Source organism: Anas platyrhynchos, chromosome 2 (genome assembly GCF_047663525.1).
Source record: "Anas platyrhynchos isolate ZD024472 breed Pekin duck chromosome 2, IASCAAS_PekinDuck_T2T, whole genome shotgun sequence".
Taxonomy (NCBI): Eukaryota; Metazoa; Chordata; class Aves; order Anseriformes; family Anatidae; genus Anas; species Anas platyrhynchos.
The window spans coordinates 93,044,397-93,071,593 of NC_092588.1; the positions used below are offsets into that span (position 1 = coordinate 93,044,397).

The following is a 27,197-nucleotide window of genomic DNA, read 5'->3' on the forward strand; positions in this document are numbered from 1 at the left end:
TGCTCATCCTTGTCTCTCTGCTTGCTTTACAGCATTTTAAAGCAGAGATTTTGAGTCAGGACTGGCATTTATTTCAGCAATGACAAAAGGCAGTCACCCTGCGTCAGTTTTGCCCAAACAACATCTTACATAGGAAGGGAAGTCAAATCTCACAAGGTCTGGATAAACACAGTGTCATACAGCAAGCTGATCCCAGCTAGTTCCAGTATGAGCAAGCTCAAAACACTCACACTGCTGAGAGCTATGGTGGGCCTTTAGGACTCGAGCATTCCTCAGCCTGAGTTTCAAAAGTGTCTTTTTCCCCTGTAACAGCTACTTCAGTAAATACGAGAGGACGGTGGTCAGATAGTAGAACTCAGGTAAATTACTTTGTCTTTCCAATGTTCTGACAAACCCATCTTGCTCCTTAGCATGGAGACACTTTCTGTGGCGGAGCAGGGAATCGAGGCAGGCAGAGCTTTTTTGTGGCATCGAAGCCAATCAAAGCAGCTGCAGGAACCACCAGGACCTGGAGGCCCTCGCGTGGGAGGCTGACGAGTAGGCGGAGCCAGCAGCGCCCCCTCCCAGGCCGTTCAAAAGCTGCCCCTGGGGAGCGCAGTGACCAGGACGGGCAAACAGGGCCAGGTGTGGCGGTTCGTGCAGACAGGGCGCCCGTAGGCAGGGCAGAGTGTTCAGCCCTATTCACAACAACAACTCATCTACCAGCCGCCTACCTATAGGTAAACCACCATGGTCATCACTAAGCAGACAGCTCTTTTTAGAAAGTCTGTGGCCACCCAGACTGAGTGCCAGCTCAAAAATGCGGCACTTCAGGTCTCTGGATGCACTGAGTGCCTGAACTTGTTGCTACCCTCTGAGGGCAGCAGAGACACTGCATGTGAGAGTTGTGAGCAGGTGGATGACCTGGTCAGCCTGGTGGCACAGCTCAAGGTGGAGGTGGAGAGGTTGAGGGCTATCAGGGAGTGTGAGCAGGAGATAGACCCGTGGAGCAACTCCCTGCAAGGCCTGAAGGAAAGGCACCAGGGTGAGACACCCCAAACAGTGGTGGAGCCCCTGCCCTGTCCCTGTCAAGCAGGAGGAGCATGAGGAGGAATGGAAGCAGGTCCCTGCTTGACATAACAGGCAATGCCCCTTCCTACCGGTCCTGCCTCCCCAGATGCCCTTACACAACAGGTTGGAGGTCCTGGAGCTTGAGAGACCAGTAGCTGAGGAAGAGGTAGAAAGTCTACCCAGAAGGATGCCTAGGGCGAGGAAGTCGACTCCATGCCTCAGGACTGCCTCCATGAAGACAGAAAGAAGGGTGATTGTTGTAGGCGACTCCCTTCTCAGGGGAACAGAGGGCCCTATTTGTTGACCTGACCCTACCCATAGGGCAGTCTGCTGCCTCCCTGGGGCCAGGACCAGGGACATTGCCAGAAAACTTCCTAACCTGGTTCATCCCTCTGACTACTATTCTATTTTTAACAGTCCAGGCTGGCAGAGATGATAGTGAAGACAGAAGCCTGAAGACCATCAAACGGGACTTTAGGGGACTGGGATTATTAGTAGATGGAGCAGGAGTACAGGTCATGTTTTCCTCCATCCCTACAGTGGCAGGGAGGGGTGCACAGAGGATCTGGAAAGGCCACCTAATAAACAGGTGGCTCAGAGGCTGGTGCCAACACAGGAGTTATTTTTGTGTTTTTTTGACCACAGGATGCTTTACTCAGTACCCAGCCTGCTAACTGCAGGTGGGTCCCACCTGTCTCAAAGGGGAAAACAGACACCAGCCCAGGAGCTGGCAGGGCTCTCATTGACAGGGCTTTAAACTAGGTAGGAAGGGGGATGGGGAGGGAATAAGGCTTGTTAGAGGTGTGCCAGGGAGACCAATGTCAGGGCTGGGGGAGAAAGCAATGGCCCAGCTGAAGTGCATCTACACCAATGCATGCAGCATGGGCAACAAACAGGAGGAGCTGGAAGCCATTGTGCAGCAGGCTAGCTATGACTTGGTTGCCATCACTGAAATGTGATGGGACTGCTCCCATGACTGGAGTGCTGCAATGGCTGGCTATAGGCTCTTCAGAAGGGGTGGAGCGTGGCTCTCTATACGATAGAGTGTTTTGATGTTGTGGAACTTGAGGCTGAGACTGGGGATGATAAGGCTGATTCCCTATGGGTTAGGATCAGTGGGAAGGCCAATGAGGCAAGCATGGCTGTAAGAGCCCATGGGGGGCTCTTACAGACTACCAAACCAAGATGAGGAATTCTACAGGCAGCCAGCAAAAGTTGCAAAATCGTCGGTTCTTGTCCATGTGGGGGACTTCAACTTCCCGGCCATATCCTGGACATGCAATACAGCTCAGAGGAAGCAGTCTAGGAGGTTTCTGGAGAGCGTGGAAGATAGTTTCCTGATGCAGCTGGTTAGTGAGCCTCCCAGGGGAGGTGCCCCGCTGGACCTTCTGTTCACACACAGAGAAGGACTGGTGGGAGATGTGGTGGTTGGGAGCTGTCTTGGGCAGAGTGACCACAAAAAGGTAGAGTTCTCTATTTTTGGCAAATTCAGTAGGGGGATCAGTAAAACTGCTGTCTTAGACTTCCGGAGGGCAGACTTTGAGCTGTTCAGGACACTGGTTGGCAGAGTCCCTTGGGAGGCACTTCTGAAGGGCAGAGGAGTCTGGGAAGGCTGGGCACTCCCCAAGAAGGAAATGTTAATGGCTCAGGAGCCATTATGGTCCCCACATGCCCAAAGACAAGCTGGCGTGGAAGAAGACTGGCCTGGCTGAACGGAGAGTTGTGGCTAGAGCTTACGGAAAAAAAGAAAAAAGAGGGTTTGTGGTCTTTGGAAAAGAGGGTGGGCCACTCAGAAGGATTATAAGGATGTTGTAGGGATGTGTAGGGACAAAATTAGAAAGGCCAAAGCTCATCTGGAGCTCAATCTGGCTACTGCTGTTAAAGACAACAGAAAATGTTTTTATAAATACATTAAGACAAAAAGGAGGAGAAAGGAGAATCTCCATCCTTTACTGGATGCGGGAGGAAACTTAGTGACGAGAGATGAGGAAAAGGCTGAGGTGCTTAATGCCTTCTTTGCCTCAGTCGTTAGCAGCAAGACCAGTTGTTCTCTGGATACCCAGTACCCTGAGCTGGTGGAAGGGGATGGGGAGCAGGATGTGGCCCTCACTATCCACGAAGAAATGGTTGGTGACCTGTTGCAGTACTTGGATGTACACAAGTCAATGGAGCCAGATGGGATCTACCCAAGGGTGCTGAGAGAACTGGCAGAAGAACTGGCCAAGACACTTCCCATCATGTATCGGCAGTCCTGGCTACCAGGGAAGGTCCCAGTCGACTGGCGACTAGCAAACATGACACCTATCTACAAGAAGGGCCGGAGGGTAGACCCTGGAAACTATAGGCCTGTTAAGTTTGAACTCAGTGCCAGGGAAGCTCGTGGAGCAGATTTTTTTGAGCGCCATCACACGGCACTTGTAGAGCAACCAGGTGATCAGGCCCAGTCAGCATGGGTTTATGAAAGGCAGGTCCTGCTTGACGAACCTGATCTCCTTCTACGACAAAGTGACGCGCTGGGTGGACGAGGGAAAGGCTGTGGATGTGGTCTACCTTGACTTCAGCAAGGCATTTGACACCGTCTCCCACAGCATTCTCCTCAAGAAACTGGCTGCTCTTGACTTGGACTAGCGCACGCTTCGTTGGGTTAGAAACTGGCTGGATAGCCGGGCCCAAAGAGTCATGGTAAATGGAGTCAAGTCCAGTTGGAGGCCGGTCACTAGTGGCATCCCCCAGGGCTCAGTACTAGGGCCAGTTCTCTTTAATATCTTTATTGATGATCTGGATGAGGGGATCAAGTGCACCCTCAGTAAGTTTGCAGATGACACCAAGTTAGGTGCGTGTGTCGATCTGCTCGAGGGTAGGAAGGCTCTGCAGGATGATCTGGATAGGCTGCACCGATGGGCTGAGGCCAACTGAATGAAGTTCAACAAGGCCAAGTGCCGGGTCCTGCACCTGGGGCACAACAACCCCAAGCAGAGCTACAGGCTGGGAGATGAGTGGTTAGAAAGCTGCCTGGCAGAGAAGGACCTGGGAGTGTTGGTTGATAGTCAGCTGAATACTGTGGGAATAAGAATGTTGTTTTTGCAGTTACACTGTTTAAAGGTAAAGAATGTGGTATTTAGATATGCTTGTAAGAAATCTTAGGAGGCGACCTTGTAAAATGAAGACAAACAGACTCCTTAGAACAATTAGGTGAACGTCACACTGTCAGGTCAAGTCAGATCAGTGAAGAAATATTACCACTTCAAACAGTGAAAACGTCAAAAGAAATTTGAAATTTAACAGGCTAGCAACTGAAGGTATTGTATGTGAAACATCAGATACATTGTGAACCTGGATTACCCACTCAGTGGAGAAACAGGAGAGGGTCCCGTCATCAAAAGGTATGTAAACTGTGTTTTGGAACTAGTAGGCATGCTCCTGTTTGTGGGGTGCCAGCCATTGCAGTGTGCTCAGGTGGCTATGAAGGCCAACAGCATCCTGGCTTGCATAAGAAACAGTGTGGCCAGCAGGGCCAGGGAAGTGATTGTCCCCCTGTACTCAGCTCTGATGAGGCCGCACCTCAAGTACTGTGTTCAGTTTTGGGCCCCTCGCTAAAAGAAGGACATCGAGGTCCTGAAGCGAGTCCAGAGAAGGGCAATAAAGCTGATGAGGGGTCTGGAGAACAAGCCTTATGAGGTGTGGCTGAGGGAGCTGGGCTTGTTCAGCCTGGAGAAGAGGAGTCTCAGGGGTGACCTTATTGCACTCTATGGATACCTTAAAGGAGGCTGTAGCGAGGTGGGGGTTGGTCTATTCTCCACATGCCTGGTGACAGGACAAGGGGGAACAGGCTAAAGTTGTGCCAGGGGTGTTTTAGGTTGGATATTAGGAAGAACTTCTTTACCAAAAGGGTTGTTAGGCATTGGAACAGGCTGTCCAGGGAAGTGGTTGAGTCACCATCCCTGGAGGTCTTTAAAAGATGTTTAGATGTAGAGCTTAGTGATATGGTTTAGTGGAGGACTTGTTAGTGTTAGGTCAGAGGTTGGACTAGGTGATCTTGGAGGTCTCTTCCAACCTAGATGATTCTGTGATTCTATAACTCAAACAACAGTGGACAGCAGCAGAGGAAGGAGGAAAGAAATACCTCCAAACACCACATTTTCAGATAATCTGCAAGCCAGTTCAATGGAAGTTCAGTGTCTGGCTGCTTTCAAATATCCCACCAGCTATCAGGCTGAGACTGTTTTGTTAATAAGAAAAGAGTGGGAGATGAACAGTTGGTCAAAAGCCTGGGACTGAGTAAATGTGGCTGAAACATCTCAGAAGGAGACAGTCAGTAAGGGAAGCAGAGAAGACTGGAAATGGCTCGTAATGTAGGAGCCTGGAAGAAGGCATGGAGTACAGGGATTTAGCTACCAAAGGAGACTAGGTCTATAGACAGACATGTACAGAGACAGATACACAGGACTAAAGGAGAAGGGGAGTCACTCAGGACTCCCACGTGCTGTGGAAGATGAATTACTCCCAGCAAAGAGACAAGATTAGGAATTATAAGACATGGGATGAGGAGCCCTGACAAAGGGATTAAAAGTGGTATCTGATTGAGGAAATGCAGACAAAAGACAAAATGCAGTAAGAGCTGAAGCTTGCAGGAAGAGAACAAGAAAGCTGGGAACAAGAGAGGGAACTGGAGGGGACACTGCTCCTCTGGTATCACCGTCCAGAAGCCAGCCTGGATGTAGCAGGGCCAGAGTCTGAAGCTAGAAAAGGAAACCTGGTGTATATCTGGACTGGGAAGATAAAAGAGGACCAAGAAGTCACAAGTAGGGATGGGGAAAGGCTGCAGGGAACATGGCAAATAGGGCCACAGTTACATACCCGCTGACTGCAATTTCTATAAACTTTGATGACCCAGAGGAAGCAGATGGAGAATGTAATTGGGAAGCAGTAAAACCTGAGGGTGAGAATATGAGCAGGCTGGGAAGTCAGGTTGGATACTGAACTTTGGCAAAGGGACAAGACTGGGAGCTGTAGGAGAACTGTCCTCACGTCCCTCCTCTGTGATTTTTCATAAAGGATATCCACCTCCTTATGTTGTCACTTTATGCTTTACTCTTTTACAGATGAACCGGAATCAGGACTGTATGGTCATAAAGTGTTGTCTACAGAAACTTTACATCTGTAATTAGAGTATAGTGAAAGAATACAGGAAGAATAGTTTCTTTGCCTACAGAAATACAGCTCTGGAGAACTGGATTGTATCTCAAGCAATTCCATAAAATAAAAGTTTCAGAGCAATCAAATTGATCTAAATTTTTCAGAGAGGATTACATTCTGGTGCCCAAAACAATACACTGAGACCCAGTCTGCAAAAGTCCTCAGTGCTCTCACTTGCAAGAAAATTTGCTGGAAGCTGTACTTCAAAAACAAAGCAATACATAACACAACACATGCATAACACTAAGCCATCTAAACGTCTTGGTCCTGCGCACCTCAAACAGCATTCTTGCCTACATTAAAGAATTGAGTATTTTGTGTCTTGACTCCAGCTGAACAAAACACAGTTAATGCCCCCTGTTTAGAGGTTTCACAAAAACACTAGTCCATGTTTGCTACTGCAACAATAATCATGACAGAAGAGCTCACAAGTACTAACAAGCAGGGTCCAAAAAGCACACAGTGAAAGGCAGGAACAGCCAGGATAGACAGCATGTAGATGCTCATTAGGCAAGCTTTGTCCATCCCATGCGCTGATGGAGCCAAAGACCCTGGGGGGAAAAAAGGAGCATCTGATAATTGTTGTTTATATCATGATGCACAGGAACGGGGGGGGGGGGTGGAAGGTGGGCAACACTGCTCAACAACAGTCATAAAGGCTTGACTTTGTAACCAGAATAATGTATCAGCCTGGTAGAAGTGCATTGGGCAATGATATATGTTCAAAATATATTTGATGGTAAAACTGTTGTAAAACACGCTGTGCAATGAAGTATTACTGTAAATCATACTGTATCATAAACATGGTTTACAAAACTAAATAAAGCAAGCATAATCTAAGCGCATTCAGATAACCAATGTGTTTTGTTTTGTTTTTTAATCAGATGATATCAGAAATCAACAAATCATGGTATTTCCATGAACTTCTGTCTGTATTAGTACGGAAGTTAAAAATACATTCAATCTTACAAACACCACTTATCAGCTGGACTCTTTCAAGAACAGTTTTAATACTGTCTCAATCAAAAAAAGGGAATTAGTTTAATTTCTGTAACATTACTTCTGCTACCCTAATGGTCATCTCCAGTCATACTCATGTCAGTACATTCACGTTCAGTTTGCACTAATGTAACAGATCAATTGCTGACCCAGTCTAACCTAATTTGCAGAAAACTAAAGTCCCCGGCAGCTCAGACAGTATTCTAATTTCACTGAAGTAAAACTAATTTGGGCTTTTCTACAAAAAGGACAAAGCACAATAATATCTGTTTCAAATATACATATTTAGCCCTAAAAGGTCCTACAAAATTAATATGATGGGACTTCAACTTCATCGTATTTCATAATTTCACATCAAGCTTGCTTAAGTTCACATGCAGTATTATTTTTCCTGTAACTGTCAGCCCTGCAAATTCAGCTGCATGTCAAATCGGACTCCTCCTTTCCCACACATCACCAACAGAACTAAAGCTTCTCCTGGGCAAATTATGTCTGGTCCCATTAAGTGACTGCTAAAGTGTCAGCTGTGAGGAAAGAAAACATCCTCAGTACTAATCCTGGAGTACAAAAGTTTGAGACACACACACCTTTGTACCTACTCCCTGGTCTCATAAGCCCCAAGAAGGCAATAAAACATTTGCACCTCACATACAGCCAATCTTCTACATATACACAGACAGCACATAAGAAAAATAAGCTTTTGATTTTAAGAATAAAATACTCTATCATGCAAACCAGAATCTAGAGACCTCCAAACCTTTCAGTCCCATAAATGCCCATTTCACACATTTACTCTAGTCCCTTCTCCCTGCCCAGTTCTTTCATTGTCACTTCACTGCCAGTTTTGGGACACAGACCCCTGACTTTATGGTAGATCACAGAGGACAAAGAGTACCAGAGAAGCTAAAAAGCAAGCAAACATAGCAAGAGAGCTCCTCAGATGGGAAGGTCTGTCTGGAGGGAGTGCCTGGATGAAAAACCCTGCAGCTGGCTGGACTCTAGCCAAGGGAGGAAGCCTGTGGGATGCTCACACTGGATCCTTCACTATGATCTCTGGATTTTTCCACTCTGAGGACAGATGCTGCCTCTGTGTCACCAACAGCCCAGTGTGGGTGCCAACCTGCAATGAAACACATGTAGGAGGCTCAGCATGCAGGAACATGTGACCATATTTACTGTATTTGAGAATCGTGAGGGATAAATGACATTTAACAGCCAGCCTTCCTTCTTTCACCTCAAAGAAGATGAACTCAGTTTTGCTTTCCTCTTTCTCTAATCTTCCCTGCTCTTTCCCTAAATGCTCTGAGCCTCTTTGCAGTCTACCCTGGTCCCCTCCCATCCTGCTCCTCCCAACCCAGAGACCGAGACTCCTGCAGGGCAACCTAGTTTGCTCCGATGGTTTTACATTTCCTTTCCTCATCGGTCACGGTCGATGGGCAAAAGTTACCTTTCTAGACACTCACCTGCTCCCCCTGCAGGCCCACAGCAACTCCAACATACAGTTTAAGATCTAAATCAAGCCATTTGTTAACAAAAAAAATAAAATATTTACAGCAAACACAGATGGCTATTGCCATGTGTTAGTGTTAAACTGAGCTGAGTCACCCCCAGAGGAGCAGATGAAGGTAAAGATTGCATGTAGCCTGGTAATGAGTCACAAGTGCCGTCATTTTTATGTTGTTTTTCTTTCTTTTTTTTTTTTTTTTTAAGAGCAAAACCCCCACTTTCATTACTTTTCCTTTCTGACATTTTAAGGGTAGCAAATTAAGAAGTGATCATAAAGAAAGCCCTTTAAAGAAGAATACAGATGCATAATCTGTAAAGACTTAGTGCACTACATGTGAAATAAATCGGTGCATTTAGAGGTTGAGGCTCAGTTTAACTTAAAACCCTGCACAAAACCAAAAAAAGAACTTTATGAAACTGTTCATTTCTTTCAAAGATGACAGGCTGTGTATTTTATTAGGATCAGCCATGCCTGCTTTCTTAAGTTTGACAAGTTTAGGGTCTGCCCCAGTAACCAGGCACGTGAGCTCTGCAGTCCAGGGCCTTCCATAAGGAATATTCCAGGGGAGGACAGAACTGACAGAGAGAAACAAAAACACCTTACACGACTGCAAGATTTGCCAGGATCCATCTGGCAAAGCCCTCTGTGTATTTCTCAAAGTACAGGCAGTTTTGCTTTCATGTTGATGCTCTTGACCCCCTAAACTGCCATGTATTTTAAATTAATTATTCATGTTTCATCAAAAGCAAGCTTTCATTTCTTCTTAATCCTGTTAGCCAGCATTGTCTCAGCCAAAGGAGCAGCAATCTGTTTCTTAGGTGTGGGATTTTACTTCCATTGCTTCCTAAATCTCAACTTGATGACTACTCAGTTGCAACTGAGCAAATCCAGTAAAAATAAGAGAGCTTGCAGAGGTGTCACTGAGGGTTTAATTAGGCTTCCAGATTCTGTATTACCAATAATCTCATTGCATAACTAAAGGAAAGACCCAGCCAGAGCCTGATTCTCTATCTGGTTTGCAAAAGGGGCCATTACCACAACATTTTGCTTGGAAATCTAGCACATTTAAGAGAGATTAATTCCCATATAAATGTAGAATTTCTACCCCATTACTACAGAAACACATTTTCAGAAGAGAGCCATACACTGAAGTTAACACTGCAAAACAAATTGTTTCACAACGCTTCTAAAAGAAAATGGGTTTCTCAGACAAAACTCTAAGCCAGTGTTAATTATACTTAAAAGTATGATGACAAGCACAAAAATGAGGATTTTCACACCGCCAGACAATATCCAGTATTTCTATTAAGTACCTTATTTGAGGTGACAAGAAAACTGAAAAAAAAAAAAAAGTATACATACAGGCTAGCAATACTGATTGAGCAGGAGGTAGTGTTTTCAGAACGATGACTGGGAGCTTCCTCTAAGAATGCATGACATAGGCAATTGTTTTGCATTCTTACAATAACTAGACTGAGTAAACTACACTAGTAACAGAAGAAAGTTGGTGAATTAGTCTTTCACTTGCAGTGAATGCAAATTACTGTGATGCAAGATGAACAAATTGCAAACATTACTAAAACCTCAAATCTGCTTGAGAATCAATCAAGGCAGTAGCTCTACTGTCCATTTTTCACTATTTCCAGTTATTGAATGGATTCTTTCCAAAAGGACAGACCACATACCCTAAAACCAAGAAAAACCTGGAAAACAGTATACCTTTAAGAAGCAAAGTTAACAGAAACGTCATATTCACCTCTTTCAACTACTACGTTTTCAGCTCTAATCCAAGTTACACTGAAGCTAATTAAAAGATTCACATTACCTTCAGTGAGAGCGGCATCAGAGCTAAGTGAGACTGCTGGAGTCACCGTAATGTTCTGACGCTAATTGCACGTACAAATAAATCTATACAACACTGACTTCAAAAGCTTTTAAGCATTTAGGAATCAAGTCAAAGCAAAAGGGCAAAATCAGCAACATACACCGACTCAATCAGCCCTAGAGCTGTTGGAAAAGAAGGAAGGACAATCAGCCTCTCTGATTTCTACAGAACTATACATGTTTCTGTAGAAACAGAAACTAAGCTAAGCGATCTTAGAAATGGGAAATAAATCCCACACAACTTCCCATAGACACCACAAGCTGAGAGCCCCACAGATGCCAAAAACGTGAGGCTCTGCAGAATACTACTAGAAAAAGCAGCAGTGCAGACATATACAAAGTATATAGTGATGCTACTAAATACATTTAAAACACAGCTTAACATGCCCAAGGTAATTAACTTGAGTTTACAGAAAAAAAAAAGAAAAAAAAAAAACAACAACAACAATACAACAGAGAAGAGATAACTTCTGCACAGCTCAAATTCAGAGTCTTGAACAGCTGCCAATAACTTGAATTAAAACTAAGTTATCTTTGCTGACAGTTTAAGATCAAGTAACCAATTCAGGTTAATGGAGATTGGAGATGGAGATTTACCAGAAGCTAACTCTCAGATGAGATGTCCTAGCATCCTACAACAAGCTTTCATAGAGCCATGCCATTTCAGGAGATTCACACCTGTTACACCTCAAGAAAGAAACTCTGCAGCATCAGTTCTATCCAAAGAGCCACAGGACAGCTTCCTTAGCTAGAAAACACAGCCACCTCTTGAGAAGACCATGACAGAGTTGTCATAATAACACAATTCCACACAGAAACAAAATTCTACACAGTAGCTGTAATATGTTTTATAAGCACTGTTAGGTTTGCTGACTGTCTTGTGACTCTTTGCTGGTTCTCAACATTTCAAAGTCAAAACCACACCTAAACTGGATAAAAAACATGCCAAGAGAAGAAAGGGGAGGCTGAAGAAAAAGTCGAGGAGGAGGTGGGAAGAAAAACTCACATGCAGACATGCGCTTATTTTTATGTCTGTATAAAGCTCGTAGCAAAAGCATGCAAGATGAACTAAGAGATTTGGTAATAAACTCCGATTATCCTCTCACACAAAAACGTTACAGTAAAAATGCTCAGAGGAAGGAGCCAGAGTTTTGTTACACTAGTGTGAGGTCTTATTTTTTCCTTTTAACTAAACTTTTCAGTACACAGAGCAGCAAAAGTTTTAGTTTATGGGGTTGTTTCCCAGCTCGGTGTCTTGCAACCTGTAAATTGTTCCTTTAGCTCCAATCAGCAGCCCACCCAGCCTTACTGCCATCACCTACTGAATGTCCCCGAAGGAAGGCAGGAAATAATACTGCAGAGCACAAAGTTATGAAGCACTTTTCCTATAAATACCTGTTCTGCTGTTAAACCTACTTGACCAAGTGCAGAAGCCAGGGACACAGCCGGCGTTGTACCCCGACGTGGCTTGGCTGCCGCCTGTAACAACGCCCACCCGAGCACCTCAGCCTTCCTTCAGCCTCCCCCTTCACCTGCACCCCCCGGACGACCACCAGGACCCCCAAGACACTCCCGTCCTAACACACCACCGTCCGGGGGCGACGGAGAGCCCACTCACCCGCGCAGCGGCCGTAGGGGCAGCACGAGCCCGCCGCGGGGTGCAGCGGGGGCGGCGCGGCGGCTGGCATGGCGCCGGGTCGGTCTCAGCTCTCTCGGGGCCGGGGTCCCTCTCGCGGCTGCCAGGATCAGTGGAAGGGCCAGGATGACGGCAGAGGGGAGGTGGTGCCGCGTTACGGGCACGCCCAGCGGTCACACCTCTCCGGCAGCGGCCCGCCCTCCACAGGCAGCCCCCCGGGGAAGCGCCTCACCGCCGCCATCTTCTCACGCGCCCGCGTGGTGCTGTGCCTCTGTTTCCGTTCCCTCCGTCGCAGGTACCTGCAGCCCCCGGAGCCGCCCTCCTCACGGCTCTCCTCGTCCTCCCGGAGCTTCCAGCCTGTCCCCCTGTTGCCCTCCTGTCAGCTGCAGACGGTGCAGTCGTACCACGATGTCATCTCGTGTGGCCTCCCTTCCCCGTTTTGAAACACCTGCCTGCCATGGGAGATAAGACGTTGGGGATGCCAGTGTGTGCTGCCTGGCTTCACGGGTGTTAGTGTACGGGTGCTGGGTTGTATGTGCTTTTGTTATAGCCTGTAATAAATGGCTAAGTCCCAAATAGGGTTACAATCAATGTTTACAATTTATTAAATGAATAGAGGTAAGCAAACAGCACTGGATGCACCGGGAGTCTCTGCTCCACCAAGACACACACCAGTTAAATCAAGCAGCTGATTTTTATGCTCCTAGGCTAATACATATTCATTACTACTTCTAAAAACAAACAGGGTTATTATAATCAGTTTCCGGAATCCAAACCCTCCTACTGGATCATGTCTGTCAGTCTCCGGTGGTCCCTCTGGGGGTCTCGTGCTGAAGGCTCATAGTCTTCCTCCCTCTTGTCCTTCTCCTTTGTCCTACTTAGCTATATGTCAGAGACTTGTGCAGCATCCCCTGCAAGCTTTGTCTTTTAGTTGTCCCTCAGCTTTCCCCTTCTTAATCTGGCCAGATATCAGAGACTTGCATAGTGTCCCATGCAATAGTCGTAATAGCAGTTACTCTGACACCCCCCCACACCCCCCCCCAGATATCAGAGACTTCAAGGAAAAGCCTACAAATACATTTCCCTTCAAGCTCTCTGTTGACATGAATTGCTAAAACATTCCTTTGCAAGATACAAGAACTATATACATTAACCACTCTGTTTTTCTTAGACTTGTGCTTATACAAGGGTATGTAAGACAGAAGGTCACATTCATCATACCATGCAGCCCTAGTTCCATACTGACACGAATCACATGAACATATTTCACAATCACCCATCTCCTTTTTCATGCCATTGATTCGCGTTTTCCTTTCTAATCAAGTCAATACTTAACAAATTGATACCAATTGATACCAATTTTGGATCTTTGTTTTTATTATCATCAGGGAATGGGTTTTCACTTTCCCTGGTTCTGGGTCAACAGGTACCACAGATATTTGCATTCCTTGTATAACTGAGTGTATTAGTCTGGTAATACAAGGTATTAAACATGGAATTATTAACAATCCTTTACATATCCCCAGTACAACCACCATTATTTTAGCAAACCAATCACCGCCCATAAAGCCCCCTCCCATAATCCTCTTAGATTGATTCCATTCCAAATTTGAACTGGGACATGTGCAATTTTCTTCATTTCTTTTTACGAGTTCATTTACAGCTTTTCTTTCTGTTGTGGTTTAACCCAGCTGGCAGCTAAACACCACACAGCTGCTCGCCCACCTCCCTCCCTCCCCCTCTGGGATGGGAGACAGAAACAGGAAAGTGAAGCCTATGAGTTGAGATAAAGACAATAAAATAATAATACCAATAATAATAATGACAGTAATGATGATAATAGTACTACTACTAATAATGTGCACAATGCAATTGCTCACCACCCGCTGACCGATGCCCAGCCTAACCCTGAGCAGTCCGGCCCTCCTCCCAGCTCTTGCACCCCCAGCCTGCCCGCTGGCAGGACAGAGTGAGAAGCTGAAACGTCCATGGTTTGGTGTAAACACTGCTCTGCAACTATTAAAACATCAGCATGTTACCAGCACTCTTCTCATCCTAAGCCAAAACATAGCATTCTACCAGCTACTAGGAAGAAACACACTCATTATCAATCTCTAAACAGCAATTACTAAAGTTAAAATTTCCACAGACTTCTTCTTGTGCTAGTAAATAATCCAAAGCTAAGCAATTTTGATATAAAGCAGTCCTCATCTTAGTATTTTGCTTTGCAATTAATCCAAGTGCATCTCCGGTTTTATTTACAACTATTTCTATTACAGCTTGTAACCTAATTATTCTATTAAGCATATATATCTCAGGGTCCTATAGCCCCAGGATCCGTCTTCTGCCCACATAGCTGGATCATAATAGGCAAACGCCTTCAATCAAGGGGTTGGGCCCACTTTCAGGGTCGATTCAGGCTTGTGTTACTGTTCAGCCTGTCAGGGTGATCCAGCTCCTGGAAAACAAATCACAATTTTATATGGGTTTTTAAAAAAAAAAAAAAAGTTTCTTATGTTATTTTCTCGGGACAACCTGACCTGAATGTGGGAGAAGTCCAGTCAAGGCCCTCTCACTCAGCAGTCAATACCCATAGGGGTTGCCTCCCTCGGTAGACCATACACACCGCAGTGGAGGGTCCTGCGCCAGTCTTGCCTTCTCCCTTTCCTCCCTTCAGGCTTGTCCCCTTTATTTGGCATCCTTAATTCATGCAGAGCCTCGTTGCCAGAATATTAGTTCTTCTTTAGCTTTAGTTTCAGTTCCCCAGGAGTGGACTCAACCCTCCAAGTTTCGGTAGTTACTGGTCCTTTTATTCTGGATGCATGGGTCCAACCCCTTTCTGCTGTTCTCACAGCTGTTTCAGCAGTAAGTAAAACAATGCACGGTCCCTCCCATCGGGGGTTCAATGATTCTTTCCTCCAGGTTTTTATTAAGACCTTGTCTCCTGGTTGTATGTTATGAATAGCAAATCCTAAAGGTGGTGTTTGAGCCATCATTCTAATTTCTCTTAGCTCTTGTAATCTCCTTCCAATAGTAATTATATATTTCTGGATGCTACAATCCTCAGCTACATTATTCCCTAGAGTCATCCCTTGAGAATAAGGCATACCATATAACATTTCATATGGCAATAATCCAGTCTCACTGTGTGGTTTAGTTTTTATGTTTAAAAGTGCCAATGGTAAGCATTTCGTCTGGGACATTTGTGTCTCGATCATTAATTTAGCCAATTGTTGTTTTATTGTTTGATTCAGTCTTTCTACTTTCCCTGAGCTTTGTGGGTGCCACGGAGTATGGTATTCCCACTGAATACCTAATGATTGACATAATAATTTTATTATTTTAGAAGTAAGGTATGTGCCCTGATCAGAATCAATGTACTGGATTATCCCATATCTAGGTTATCAGCTGTTCTAATAGAATTTTTATCACCATTTGTGCCGTGCTACGGGATAAGCTTCTACCCATTGTGTTAAATGATCTACTATTACCAATAGATATTTTATCCTCCCTACCACAGGCAATTCAGTTAAATCAAATTGCACTTTCTCAAAAGGCCTATAAGCTGTTTTTTCTCCCTCCCATGGCTGCTTGTCAAAACACTTTCTTATTTATCTTCTCGTAAGTTAAGCAACATTGTCTAATTTGCTTTGCTACTTCAAAAACCCCAATGCAACCAAATTGTTTTAGAAAAATGATCACTTAACGCCTTTGTACCCCAATGTGTTTGTGCATGCTGTTATAAATGAAGTCTCAACTCAATATGAATTTAGTAATATTTATACTTATAAAAGGTATAAAAGGCAAGTAAACAGCACTGGGTGTGTGGGGAGTCTACGCTCCACCAACACACACACACAGACATCAAACATTCTAAATACATAGAACTTTGCTTTACATACTAAACCTGAGTATGCCTATACATACGTACAATCAGGAAAGGTAACAATCCTTTAAGTTACACAATCAGAAAAGGTAACAAACAATCCTCTAAGTTCCATGACTTAACAGTCTCCATTTTCCTGATTACAAACAACGGTCTCCATTTTCCATTCCTTTTGAACAATATGTCTCCCTTTAAGTTCTCAAGCAACTCAGTCTTCGGGCCTTATGTATCCCATTCTTCCCAGATCGAAGAAAAGCATATCCATCTCCTTTTCAAGGCCAATAGGGCCTAGGTCAAAAGGCATGTCCAGGTCAGCAGGGGGTGTAACAGCAAAAGCCTTCGATGGCTGTAGCAGCAGAGGGGCCCATGGCATAGCAGTCGGATCAGTAAAGGAGCCCGCAGCTCCCTCACTGTCTGGCAAACCACACGTTTGTGACTGTGGTCCCACATGGCCTCAGAGATTGCTCGCCAGGTGCCGAGCAATCCCACTGCAACCTTGTCGTTTTTAGTTGCAGAGTCCCACACCTTGACCCCAGTCTGGTCCCATATTTCAGGATCATAAACTGTCTGATTATTAATAAGGAGAATAAGCTGTAAGGTTGTCGTGGTTCCGCTCCAGTGGGAAGCCGAGCTCCACCACAGCCGCTCTCTCACTTCCCCTCCTCAAAGAGGAACAGGGAGAAAATATGATGAAAAGGGCTTAAAGGTTTAGATAAGGTCAAGAAGATCACGCAGTAATTATTGTAACGGGCAAAACAGACTTGACAGAAGGAGATAGTATGTTTTATTGCTTATTACTAACAAGCTAGAGAAGTGAGAAACAAAGGAAAGAAACCAAAAGCACCTTCCCCCCCATTCACCCTCTTACACCTCCTCCCCCCGAGTGGCGCAGGGGAACAGGGGAATGGGGGTTATGGTCAGTCTACAACGCTTCTTCTCTGCCGCTCCTTCTCAATCACTCTCATTCCCTGTGCTGTGGGGTCCCACCCACGGGATATAGTCCTTGATGAACTGATCCGGCGTGGGCTTCCCACAGGCAGCAGCTCTTCCAGAGCTGCTCCAGATATGGGTCCGTACCACAGGGTCCATCCCTCAGGAGCAAACTGCTCCAACCTGGGTCCCCCACGGGCAGCAGCTCCTGCCAGGTCACCTGCTCCTGCGTGGTCTCCTCTCCACGGGCTACAGGTCTGGCCCGGAATCTGCTCCGGCAGGGGTCTTCCATAGGTGTCACCCTCCGTCGGTGCAGGTCCACCTGCTCCACCGTGGTCTCCTCCACGGGCTGCAGCGTGGAACCCTGCTCCACCGTGGTACTCCATGGGCTGCAGGGGGACATCCTGCTTCACCATGGTCGTCACCACAGGCCGCAGGGGACTTCTGCTCTGGCACCTGGAGCACCTCTCCCCCTCCTTCTTCACTGACCTTGGCACCTGCCAGGCTGTTCCTCACTCCTCTCTCTCTCCCAGCTGCTGTTTGGCACAGCGTTTTTTATGCCCTGTCTTAAATATGCTCTCACAGAGGCACAAAACAACATCGTTTATTGGCTCGGCTCTGGACAGCAGTGGGGCCCTTACCTAACGTGGGGCAGCTTCTAGATCCTTCTCACAGACACCACCCCTATGGACCCCTGCTACCAAAACCTTGCCATGTAAACCCACTACAATGGTTACCAGGTCAGTCTTTGTTTTTAAGGACATATGATTCCCCATAATGCACAACTGCTTACCAGCAAGAGGCAGTTGTGTGTGCGGGACCGCTTCTCTCAGCTTGAGCTTCTTCCCAGCTCCAGTGCGCCTGTTTCCAGCGACTCTATGAGCTTCTCTGAGCGGCTTGCTGAGTTTGGCTGAACCTATCTTCATAAGGTGATCAATGTGCCTGTTCCCGTTGTGGTCTCCATTCTGCCAGCCTGTTCCTTTTCATTCCTTCTTTCTGCTTCTTTACTGATGACATAACTTCATCACATTGTTGCCTCTTTTTTTTTTTTTTTATCTTGAGGGCAGGCTCCCCTCTTATACCCTTCTCTGCACAGCAGTTCTTTTCAAAACAACTTTTCATTGGCCAAACAACTTTGAATATAACAACAGCAAACACCCAAAAACTTCCATGCCTTAATGGCTGGAGAACAAGCAACCCCAGATTGCATGGAGTCTCCTGAATCACCCTTCTTTGTTCCCTCTAAACTCTTTTACATTCCTGGTGGCCTCATCGTTAAGAGTCTGATGTTATTTCAGCCACGGGGCTTTCCAACCCCCATGGCCACACTCCCAAATCTCCCCCTTCTTTATTAATATCAACCATTTTCTCGACACGAATTACCACTCCATATATAACATGGGGAACCCTACGTCCTTAGAAACAAAGACTGTCCTGGTAACCTTACAGCTTATTCTCCTTATTAACAATTGGACAGTTTATGATCCTGAAACATGGAACCAGACTGGGGTCAAGGTGTGGGACTCTGCAACTAAAAACGACAAGGTTGCAGTGGGATTGCTCGGCACCTGGCGAGCAATCTCTGAGGCCATGTGGGACCACAGTCACAAACGTGTGGTTTGCCAGACAGTGAGGGAGCTGTGGGCTCCTTTACTGATCCGACTGCTATGCCATGGGCCCCTCTGCTGCTACAGCCATCGAAGGCTTTTGCTGTTACACCCCCAGCTGACCTGAACTTGCCTTTTGACCCAGGCCCTATTGGCCTTGAAAAGGAGATGGATATGCTTTTCTTCAATCTGGGAAGAACGGGATACGTAAGGCCTGAAGACCGAGTTGCTTGACAACTTAAAGCAAGACATATCATAGATTGTTCAAAAGGAATGGAAAATGGAGACTGTTAAGTCATGGAACTTAGAGGATTGTTTGTTACCTTTCCTGTTATAAATGAGGTCTCAACTCAATCTGAATTTTGTACTATTTATAAAATAAATATTTCTAAAAGGTATTAAAGGCAAGTAAACAGCGCTGGGTGTGCGGGGAGTCCACACTCCAACATGCACACACAAACATCAAACATTCTAAGTATACAGAACATTGCTTTACATACTAAACCCGAGTATGCCTATACATGTGTACAATCAGGAAAGGTAACAAACAATCCTTTAAGTTCCATAACTTACTAAAATCCAGTACGCCTATACGTATACAAACCACGAAAGAAATGACTCTCTCCGTTCTACTGCTTTGGTAATGTCAGCCCCCTCCCCGCCAGTACTTGGGAAACCGACCAAACGCCACAGCAAATTCACCAATATTTCTCAACTGTTAGTTACTTAGATAATGCTCCCGCCTTTTTTCTTGTCACATTCAAAGCATTTAAGAGCAAAAATAGGATCACAAGATACACCTCCAGGCCCATATATTGGGCACCACCAATCAAAACTTGGATAAAACAGCACTTCTTTTCCATCTGTCACGCACTTCATTCGTCTCCGGCCGCACCCCTCACAGAGAATATGGAACTGTGGATCGGTAAACCGCACTCGCTTCACAGCGACGCTGCATCTCACTCACACAGCACAATCATGCAATCACACAGAGAGACCTCTAGCACATCTCATTCATACCACAAGAATATAGTTTAGAATGATAAGCAACCAAACAAGTATTGTTTCTGACTGTGTTCTTCATGGAGTGACTTATTCCACTTTGTTTCAAACCCTTACACAAATACTTTCAACACAAAATACCTGGACATTTAAGAATAAGACATACAATTATTAACACTCCAGTTAGTATCCCTCCAGCAGCTGAAAACATACCATTTGTCCGCAGCTTCAGGAGGTCTTTGTCTGCTCCTGCGGTGAGCAGCTGAGAGTGGAGTCCCTTCCGAGTAAGACACTCAGGGTGCACCTAGTGGCGTCCACTCTGCAGCCAATGCTGCAGCCGAGCAGAGTGTCTCCTACCTGGCACACCAAAATGACTCATAGAAAGCTGACTCTACAATCAGTAAGATTGTAAAGTAGGTATGTTTACTCACCACTGGGCGGCACTTGGGGGGGGAGGGGGTAGTCCCACCAAAGTCATGCACGCCTAACGTGGCAACTTGCTTTGGTTATATCCAGTAAAGATTTACATATGCATGAAGTTTCCCAATACACCTATACATATGCATAACCTGTCCTTTTGTGAAAAGTCCTCCTTATCTCTGAGCCCTTGGTTAAAGTCCAAACCATGAGGTTATTTTGATCTGGTTCTTGGGGTCCGAGGGGCTCCTGTTATCTGGAGGTCTAAGCGCAGCACAGGCACAGTACATCGCAAATGTAGCACATATACATTCTTAATCAATCGCTCTCTAATTTCTAATTCCATGTTTCAGCTGCAGCATACTTGCTCTCTTCTGGATCCACGGGTATTCTACTGTTAACATTAATGTTCAAAGCCTGACAGACCCAGTCCTCCGTGGACCCAAATACTGGCCAAAATACATGGGGTCTTAAGGGTTCTTTTGGTCATTCTATCCATATTTGGACATTTTTAATTTACTCTTTCATTTTTTGGGGCCCCTATTGTTCCAATTTCTAATCATTATTCCTAATGGACTTTCTGGTCATTTGCTCCCTTTCTTCTGGTCCTTGGTCTTCAGTTCTGTCTGATCCATCTATGAATTTTACTATGGCAATTCCCACAGCCCTTGGTTACCTTAGTAAGAGTGTCTTGCAGGGGGTTTAGGACCTATCACCCACCCACGAATCCTATAGGAATCGCTTTGGTCCTTCACCAGCCAAGTCCCTCGCGGGAGATTGGAACCACGGTTAGAAGACCTCCACACTTGCTTCGGAACTAAGTTTCATCTCAGTCACACTCTTACACACACAGGCAACTGAATCCCACCCAACCGAATGGTATACGCCTTAAATATTTATGACTCCGTCGTCTTTGTTTGGATCTTCGTGTGCAGAATTACGGGCAAAATACAGTGCTGCAGCCAGCAAGGGAGCTAATAAAAAAAATCAAAATCTTTGCTTACCTTTATTCAGGTTCAAGATGGCATTAGTCCCAACCCAACTCAAACAGGAGCCACCAAATGGTCGGGCACCCCTCCTAGATCAAATCAGAATTCAGGAACCAAAGCCATCCTGGATGAGCCCTCAATTGTTATAAATGGCTCAGTCTTCAAAATAGGACTATAATCAAAGTTTACAATTTATTAAATGAATAGAGGTAAGTAAACAGCACTGGGTGTGCCAGGAGTGTCCTGAGGGTCACTTAGCAAGTCACAGGCAGACATGGAAACAGAACTCAAACTGCCTGACTTTCTGTGCCTTAATATCTACCATTATTGTTACAGATATTTGATGCTGGGTGCATTTCTTGAAATTACCCTAGATTTTCAAAGGTACTTAGACACCTATGTGCACACATATCTCCTTACAAATTCTTAAGAAGCCAAATTCCCTTGTTGACAACGTATCTTTAAAAATATGCTCCCTTCCTTCCTCAGAAGTTGTGAACACTCTCCCCATTATGAATACCTCTACTTGCTACATATCTGTTTATCTCATGGCCTCATTTAAATTGAATAGGGACCTTAGCTTATGAGAGACATTGATTTTCATTGCCACTAGTGGCTCAGGCAAGAGGATTTAGCTGCAAATAGCAGAAGACACTGTACTGATACATTTCTAAATTACACAATTTATAGCATTTGGAAGCATCTAGTTTGTAGTTAGTAATCATCTTTATATTCTTACTGTGGAAATGGAAATAGGAAAATGGACCAGGAAAATAGGAGGTGGATGGGGGAAACCGATCAGTAAACTAGAAGTTACAGTGCCAGCATGACACAGTCTTTCACCTCAAGGTTATTTAATCTAACGCAAATCAGTGCTGATGAAGATGCCAAACTTCTGAGCACTGCCAGAGCAAAGCAGCTGCTACTTGGAAGGCAAGAGAGGCATCATTGATTTTCTGGGCACCTCTTTAGGCACCTTGATAGCAGAATGTTACTCTCCCTACATTCAGCAGCTGGGCATGATGAGAAATTCAACTCCTCACTTCCTTACTGGATGAAAAGGCTGAAACATTAAAAGTATTTCTGTTTACTGGACTAGGTGGACTGGACTCAGATTGGCCAGCATCTGGTGTATCTTTGGGAAATGTGGCCACCTGACATCTTCATAGATGCAAAAGGAAAAGATCCACCAAGATACTGTCTTGTGTAACATAGCTGTAGGTCTTCACTAAGATAATTCTTGCTCAGATTAAATCTTACCTTTTTAAAAAAGGACTTGTCACATCACAGTGCCCTTGCTCACAGTTGGTGTGAAAAGGAAGAATTTGAAAGCTGCAAATTTGATCTGATGGTGATTCATGGAAAGCTGACTCCACAATCAGTAAGATGTAAAGCAGGTATGTTTATTCAGCGCTGGGCGGCATGAGGGGTAGTCCCACCAAAGTCGTGCACCCCTAACATAGCAACTTGCTTTGGTTATATGCAGTAAAGATTTACATATGCATGAGGTTTCCCAGTATGCCTATACATATTCATAACCTGTCCTGGTTGGTATTAAAATTAGCTCAAATAAGTCATTTCCATAAACTCCTCCTGTCTGTGCTTGCACGGTGCCTTCTGGTGGTGGGTGCTGAGGGTCATAAGGATGAAGTAAGATGTCTTCATCAGGGTCGAACTTTTCACCTTGTCTCCTTGCACATGCTCTCTGAGGCCTTGGTCACAATCTGGGCCATAAGGTTGGTTTGGTCCGGTTCTCCAGGTCTGAGGGGCTCCTGTTATCTCGAGGCCTTGCATGTTTGACATTTTTTATCTTGTCCTTTTGTGAACAGTCCTCCTTATCTCTGAGCCCTTGATCACAGTCCAAACCATAAGATTGGTTTGATCTGGTTCTTGGGGTTCCAGGGGCTCCTGTTATCTGGAGGCCTATGTGCAGCACAGGCACATCGCAAATCAAGCATTGAGTGTTGCCTACATAATTCATTCTTAATCAATTACTCTCTAATTTCTAATTCCATGTTTCAATGGGACCTCCCAAAAATATTAAATTGGGGATGAAATATGGTCTTTTGCATAAGTAACATCTAATTTTCTGTGCTTTCATGAAGAACGCTTGAAAATTGTCTTTTGGGAAGGATCCAGGCTAATTAATAATGCTTATGATTCTTAGGAAAGATGGATAAGCAATCTGTATTTTCCTCCTCATTCTTGAATACAGTCACTGCACTTAAGATTCAGACAGCAAACAAGGCACCATCACGATTACTTTCTGTTTGTTTGCAACATGCCTTTTCTCTCTCTTCCGCAGGACAGGATTTGTCACTTACCCATGTTTTTGCAGTGCTGACCATTGGGGAGTTCTTGCCAGCCTTATCAGCCTTTCCATAAGAAGCACAGGCAGCACAAAGGGAGCTCAGGCACATGGAGATTCATCACTTTGCCACCGCTTGCCAAGGAGAATTCATGTGATAAGTCTGCACAGCTGATGGTCTCATCGACACGTGAGACTGGGCAACCCATCTGGGATGATAGTTTATGGGACCAGCCTGCTTTTCTCATGAGAGCTATAAATGTATAGAAAATGTGTAGGGCAGAACTCCATACAGAAGTACAAAACTCCTGCAGCAACCTGTGGTATTGTACTCAGCAAAAGAGAGTTCAGAGCATGTCACTTTATTTTACTTGTACTACCCTAACCCCCAAAAGACTCCCTTGCAATCCTAATTATTCAATTCTTTATCATCATGATGCAGTAACACTGAGTGGTGATGATGTAAACTGGCATATCTTTGCACCTGGAATTATACAAATGCATTGTGACCCACAGGTCTACCAGTGTGATGAGCCGGGACCAAAAATACACGTTAATTAATCGTGGTTTCTCACTTCTGATAGGAAAAAAGGACAAGGTTAAATGGCATGGATTGAAAATGATTTTAATGGATTATAACCTACATAAGGAGAATTTAAGATATTTTTTGTTTGTATGATTCATAACCTTTTTCATAGCCACAGGAACCTGCATTTAGCTATTTGGTTCAGAAGAATAGGGAAATAAAGATTATTTGCAATCCAAGTCAGTAACAAAGAAAGGAAAGTCCTACAAGAGAGGAGAGGAAAGCATATTAAGAAAATAATGAGTTGGGAAAATAATTGTTTCCACAAGGCAAGGCTATGTGTGGTAAATGCACAGAGTGTTCATACATTTATGCTAAAGGTAGTGTAAACACAAATATACTTAACAGGAATATTATTCTCATGAGAGGTTGCAACAGCATGACATATCTGGCAATGATGTGATGGAGCTGAACCCTTGAAATCAAGTTACATTCTTTTTCAAAAATTTTAACAATATTGCACAAAAGTGAATGAATGCTGCTCAGCCACCTCCAATACACAGTGTATTTCAAATGTTTCATGCAGTCTGCTAAGTTTATTGAGTATTTATAATGTTTCCTTAAACTTTTGAGTTTTATAACACCATGTTAAAAATGCAACATTTTCCAAGGACCTTACAGAGTAGCAGGTGAGTCCAGGAAAGAGATCATGGAGAGGCAGGAGACTGAGTTCTATTCTTAGCTCAGACACTGATCTGCTCTGGAGCCAAATGCAAGCTGTCCCAGTTTGTGGCACCTGCCTTTCTTCTTCCACTCTGCCTAATTAGCAATTAGGATATTTTTTGGGAAAGGGGAACTGGGGACAGGGTTATCTGCCACTGCACATAGATACTAGAAATATTACCTTCAGGCTCCACTTTCAGCTAGAACCTTTTGGAACTACTGAAGGATAGATCATAATATTACATTACAAAATATCCTTGAATATTTAGGGGAAGATGTCTAAAATTGGTCACCAGCTGTTGCTTTTCTACATACATAGGATGACTGGTACCACTCCATATCTTCTTGAAGCTCTGGTTAGAATTTGCTATTCATACTGGATTCTGATGGACAAGACAACAAGCAAGAGTCTTCCAGAATAGGAGAACCTGTTCTGGCAGCACTTTTTTTTTTTTTTTTTTTTTAATGAATCTCACAATATAACAATAACTTTTTGAAGCCTCAGATACAGTTATATAAGAATTCGTATTACCATCAAGAAAATGTTAAGCCTTCTTGAGTGAGAAAGAGTACCTTAAAAGTACCAGCCTTAGAGATTTAACAATGAGCAGACAAATACATGGTTACCAACATTAACCGTGCCAAGCCTGACTTCCCAAGGAAGAAAGACTTCTGTGAATATGAGTTTCTCTACCCATCTTATTTTGCATTTTCCCTCTCCTAACCCAATAATTTTGAAGCCACTGGCTAATTTCTATTAAAAATGACAAGAGAGTAGATATTCGAAATATAACTGAAATATATATTTTGTGAAAACTTAAATCTGGATAGTACACCACATGCCAAATTATTTTCTCTTATGAGGGAAAAACAGCTAGGATGTAGCTACCTGGGGCGCAATAACCCCAAGCAGAGCTACAGGCTGGGAGATGAGTGGTTGGAGAGCTGCCAGGCAGAGAAGGACTTGGGAGTGATGGTGGACAGTCCGCTGAATATGAGCCAGCAGTGTGCTCAGGTGGCCAAGAAGGCCAACGGCATCCTGGCTTGTATCAGAAACAGCGTGACCAGCAGGGCTAGGGAGGTGATCGTCCCCCTGTACTCAGCTCTGGTGAGGCCGCACCTCGAGTACTGTGTTCAGCTTTGGGCCCCTCGCTACAAGAAGGACATTGAGGTGCTTGAGCGGGTCCAAAGAAGGGCGATGAAGCTGGTGAGGGGCCTGGAGAACAAGTCCTATGAGGAGCGGCTGAGGGAGCTGGGCTTGTTCAGCCTGGAGAAGAGGAGTCTCAGGGGTGACCTTATCGCTCTCTACAGATACCTTAAAGAGGCTGTAGAGAGGTGGGGGTTGGCCTGTTCTCCCACGTGCCTGGTGACAGGACGAGGGGGAACGGGCTAAAGTTGCGCCAGGGGAGTTTTAGGTTAGATGTTAGGAAGAGCTTCTTTACTGAAAGGGTTGTGAGGCATTGGAACAGGCTGCCCAGGGAGGTGGTGGAGTCACCATCCCTGGAAGTCTTCAAAAGACGTTTATATGTAGAACTTAGGGATATGGTTTAGTGGGGACTGTTCGTGTTAGGTTAGAGGTTGGACTCGATGATCTTGAGGTCTCTTCCAACCTAGAAATTCTGTGATTCTGTGTGTGATTCTGTGCTCTTCACTTAATGCAACTGCTGACAACCAATTGCTGGTTGAACATGGGTAGTCACCCTTGGGTGGCTTCACATTACCTCTGTTCCTGTTTTTCAGGGCTAGCACCAACAGCACACAGTGGAGCCCAGTGTTAGTTGAATTGGAGGAAAGCTTAAGTGGGGAGACGAAAGACTGGCGGCAAAAGACAATTCCTAGGGAAACTATGCTGCTTAGTCTTACTGCTCAAAGAACAACTTGCTTAAATTTCACTGGTTTTAAGATAGGGGCCACCCCACAACACAGACACTCTGCCAATTTTAGAACAACAGTAAAATGCTTTGCTTCCTGTGCCAATATGCAGTAGTACATTATTTACAAGCTTTTGAGCTCTTTCTGCATTAATTTCATTGCTTTCCTGACTTAGCCTTTCAAAACAAGATTGCAAGAAATGTACACAAGATAAGGTGAAAAGTCATGAGAAAGTATGTGGTTTTCCACTGGCTTTACTGAACTTTGCTCAACTCCAGAGGACAGAGCTGAAGTACTGCAAGTACTTCTATACAGTTACCAAGTCACCCATATCCATGTGAAGGAGAAAGAACTGAAAGGCCAGAGCAGCCTGTAAGTGCTTTATCAGAATTTTGATGGAGGCTGTGTTTTAGCACACGGCCACACGGCAGCATTACTTTTTTTTTTCTCTCTCTGTTTTGTTGTCCTTCTCCTTGTAGTGCAGTAAAAGAAAGTGGAGAAAAAAAGCTTGAGGGGTCTCCTAAACAATGGCTATTCAGCCAAGAGGACCCGCACATTGTACAGCCTTTCCTGTGCTTTGTGTCCTTCAGACACAGTAATAAGCTCTATGAGTGGGAAAGGGAAACAATCTCCTTTCCCTGTTCCTACCCACGTATGCTAGACAT

The 27,197-nt window shown here is 44.7% G+C and overlaps 1 protein-coding gene across 8 annotated transcripts in view; it reads right to left on the reverse strand.

Moving 5' to 3' along the window:
• Window positions 1-12,814, reverse strand: part of DCLK3 (doublecortin like kinase 3) — a 33,724-nt gene extending 20,910 nt beyond the window's left edge. For 3 of the 8 annotated variants that reach the window (XM_005022623.6, XM_005022622.6, XM_005022621.6), the window contains exons 1-2: window positions 12,255-12,811; window positions 8,277-8,365 (exon numbers count right to left, since the gene is read on the reverse strand). Coding sequence is in view for 2 of the 8 variants with exons in the window: in XM_021274519.4 (XP_021130194.2) it covers window positions 369-471 (103 nt within the window). In the remaining 6 variants the exon portion in view is untranslated. Of the gene's footprint in view, window positions 1-230; window positions 250-368; window positions 485-8,276; window positions 8,366-12,254 lie in introns of those variants that run through there. The other 5 variants (XM_027451539.3, XM_027451540.3, XM_021274519.4 and 2 more) reach the window with 5 other exon arrangements.
• Between the last annotated feature and the right edge of the window lie 14,383 nt (window positions 12,815-27,197).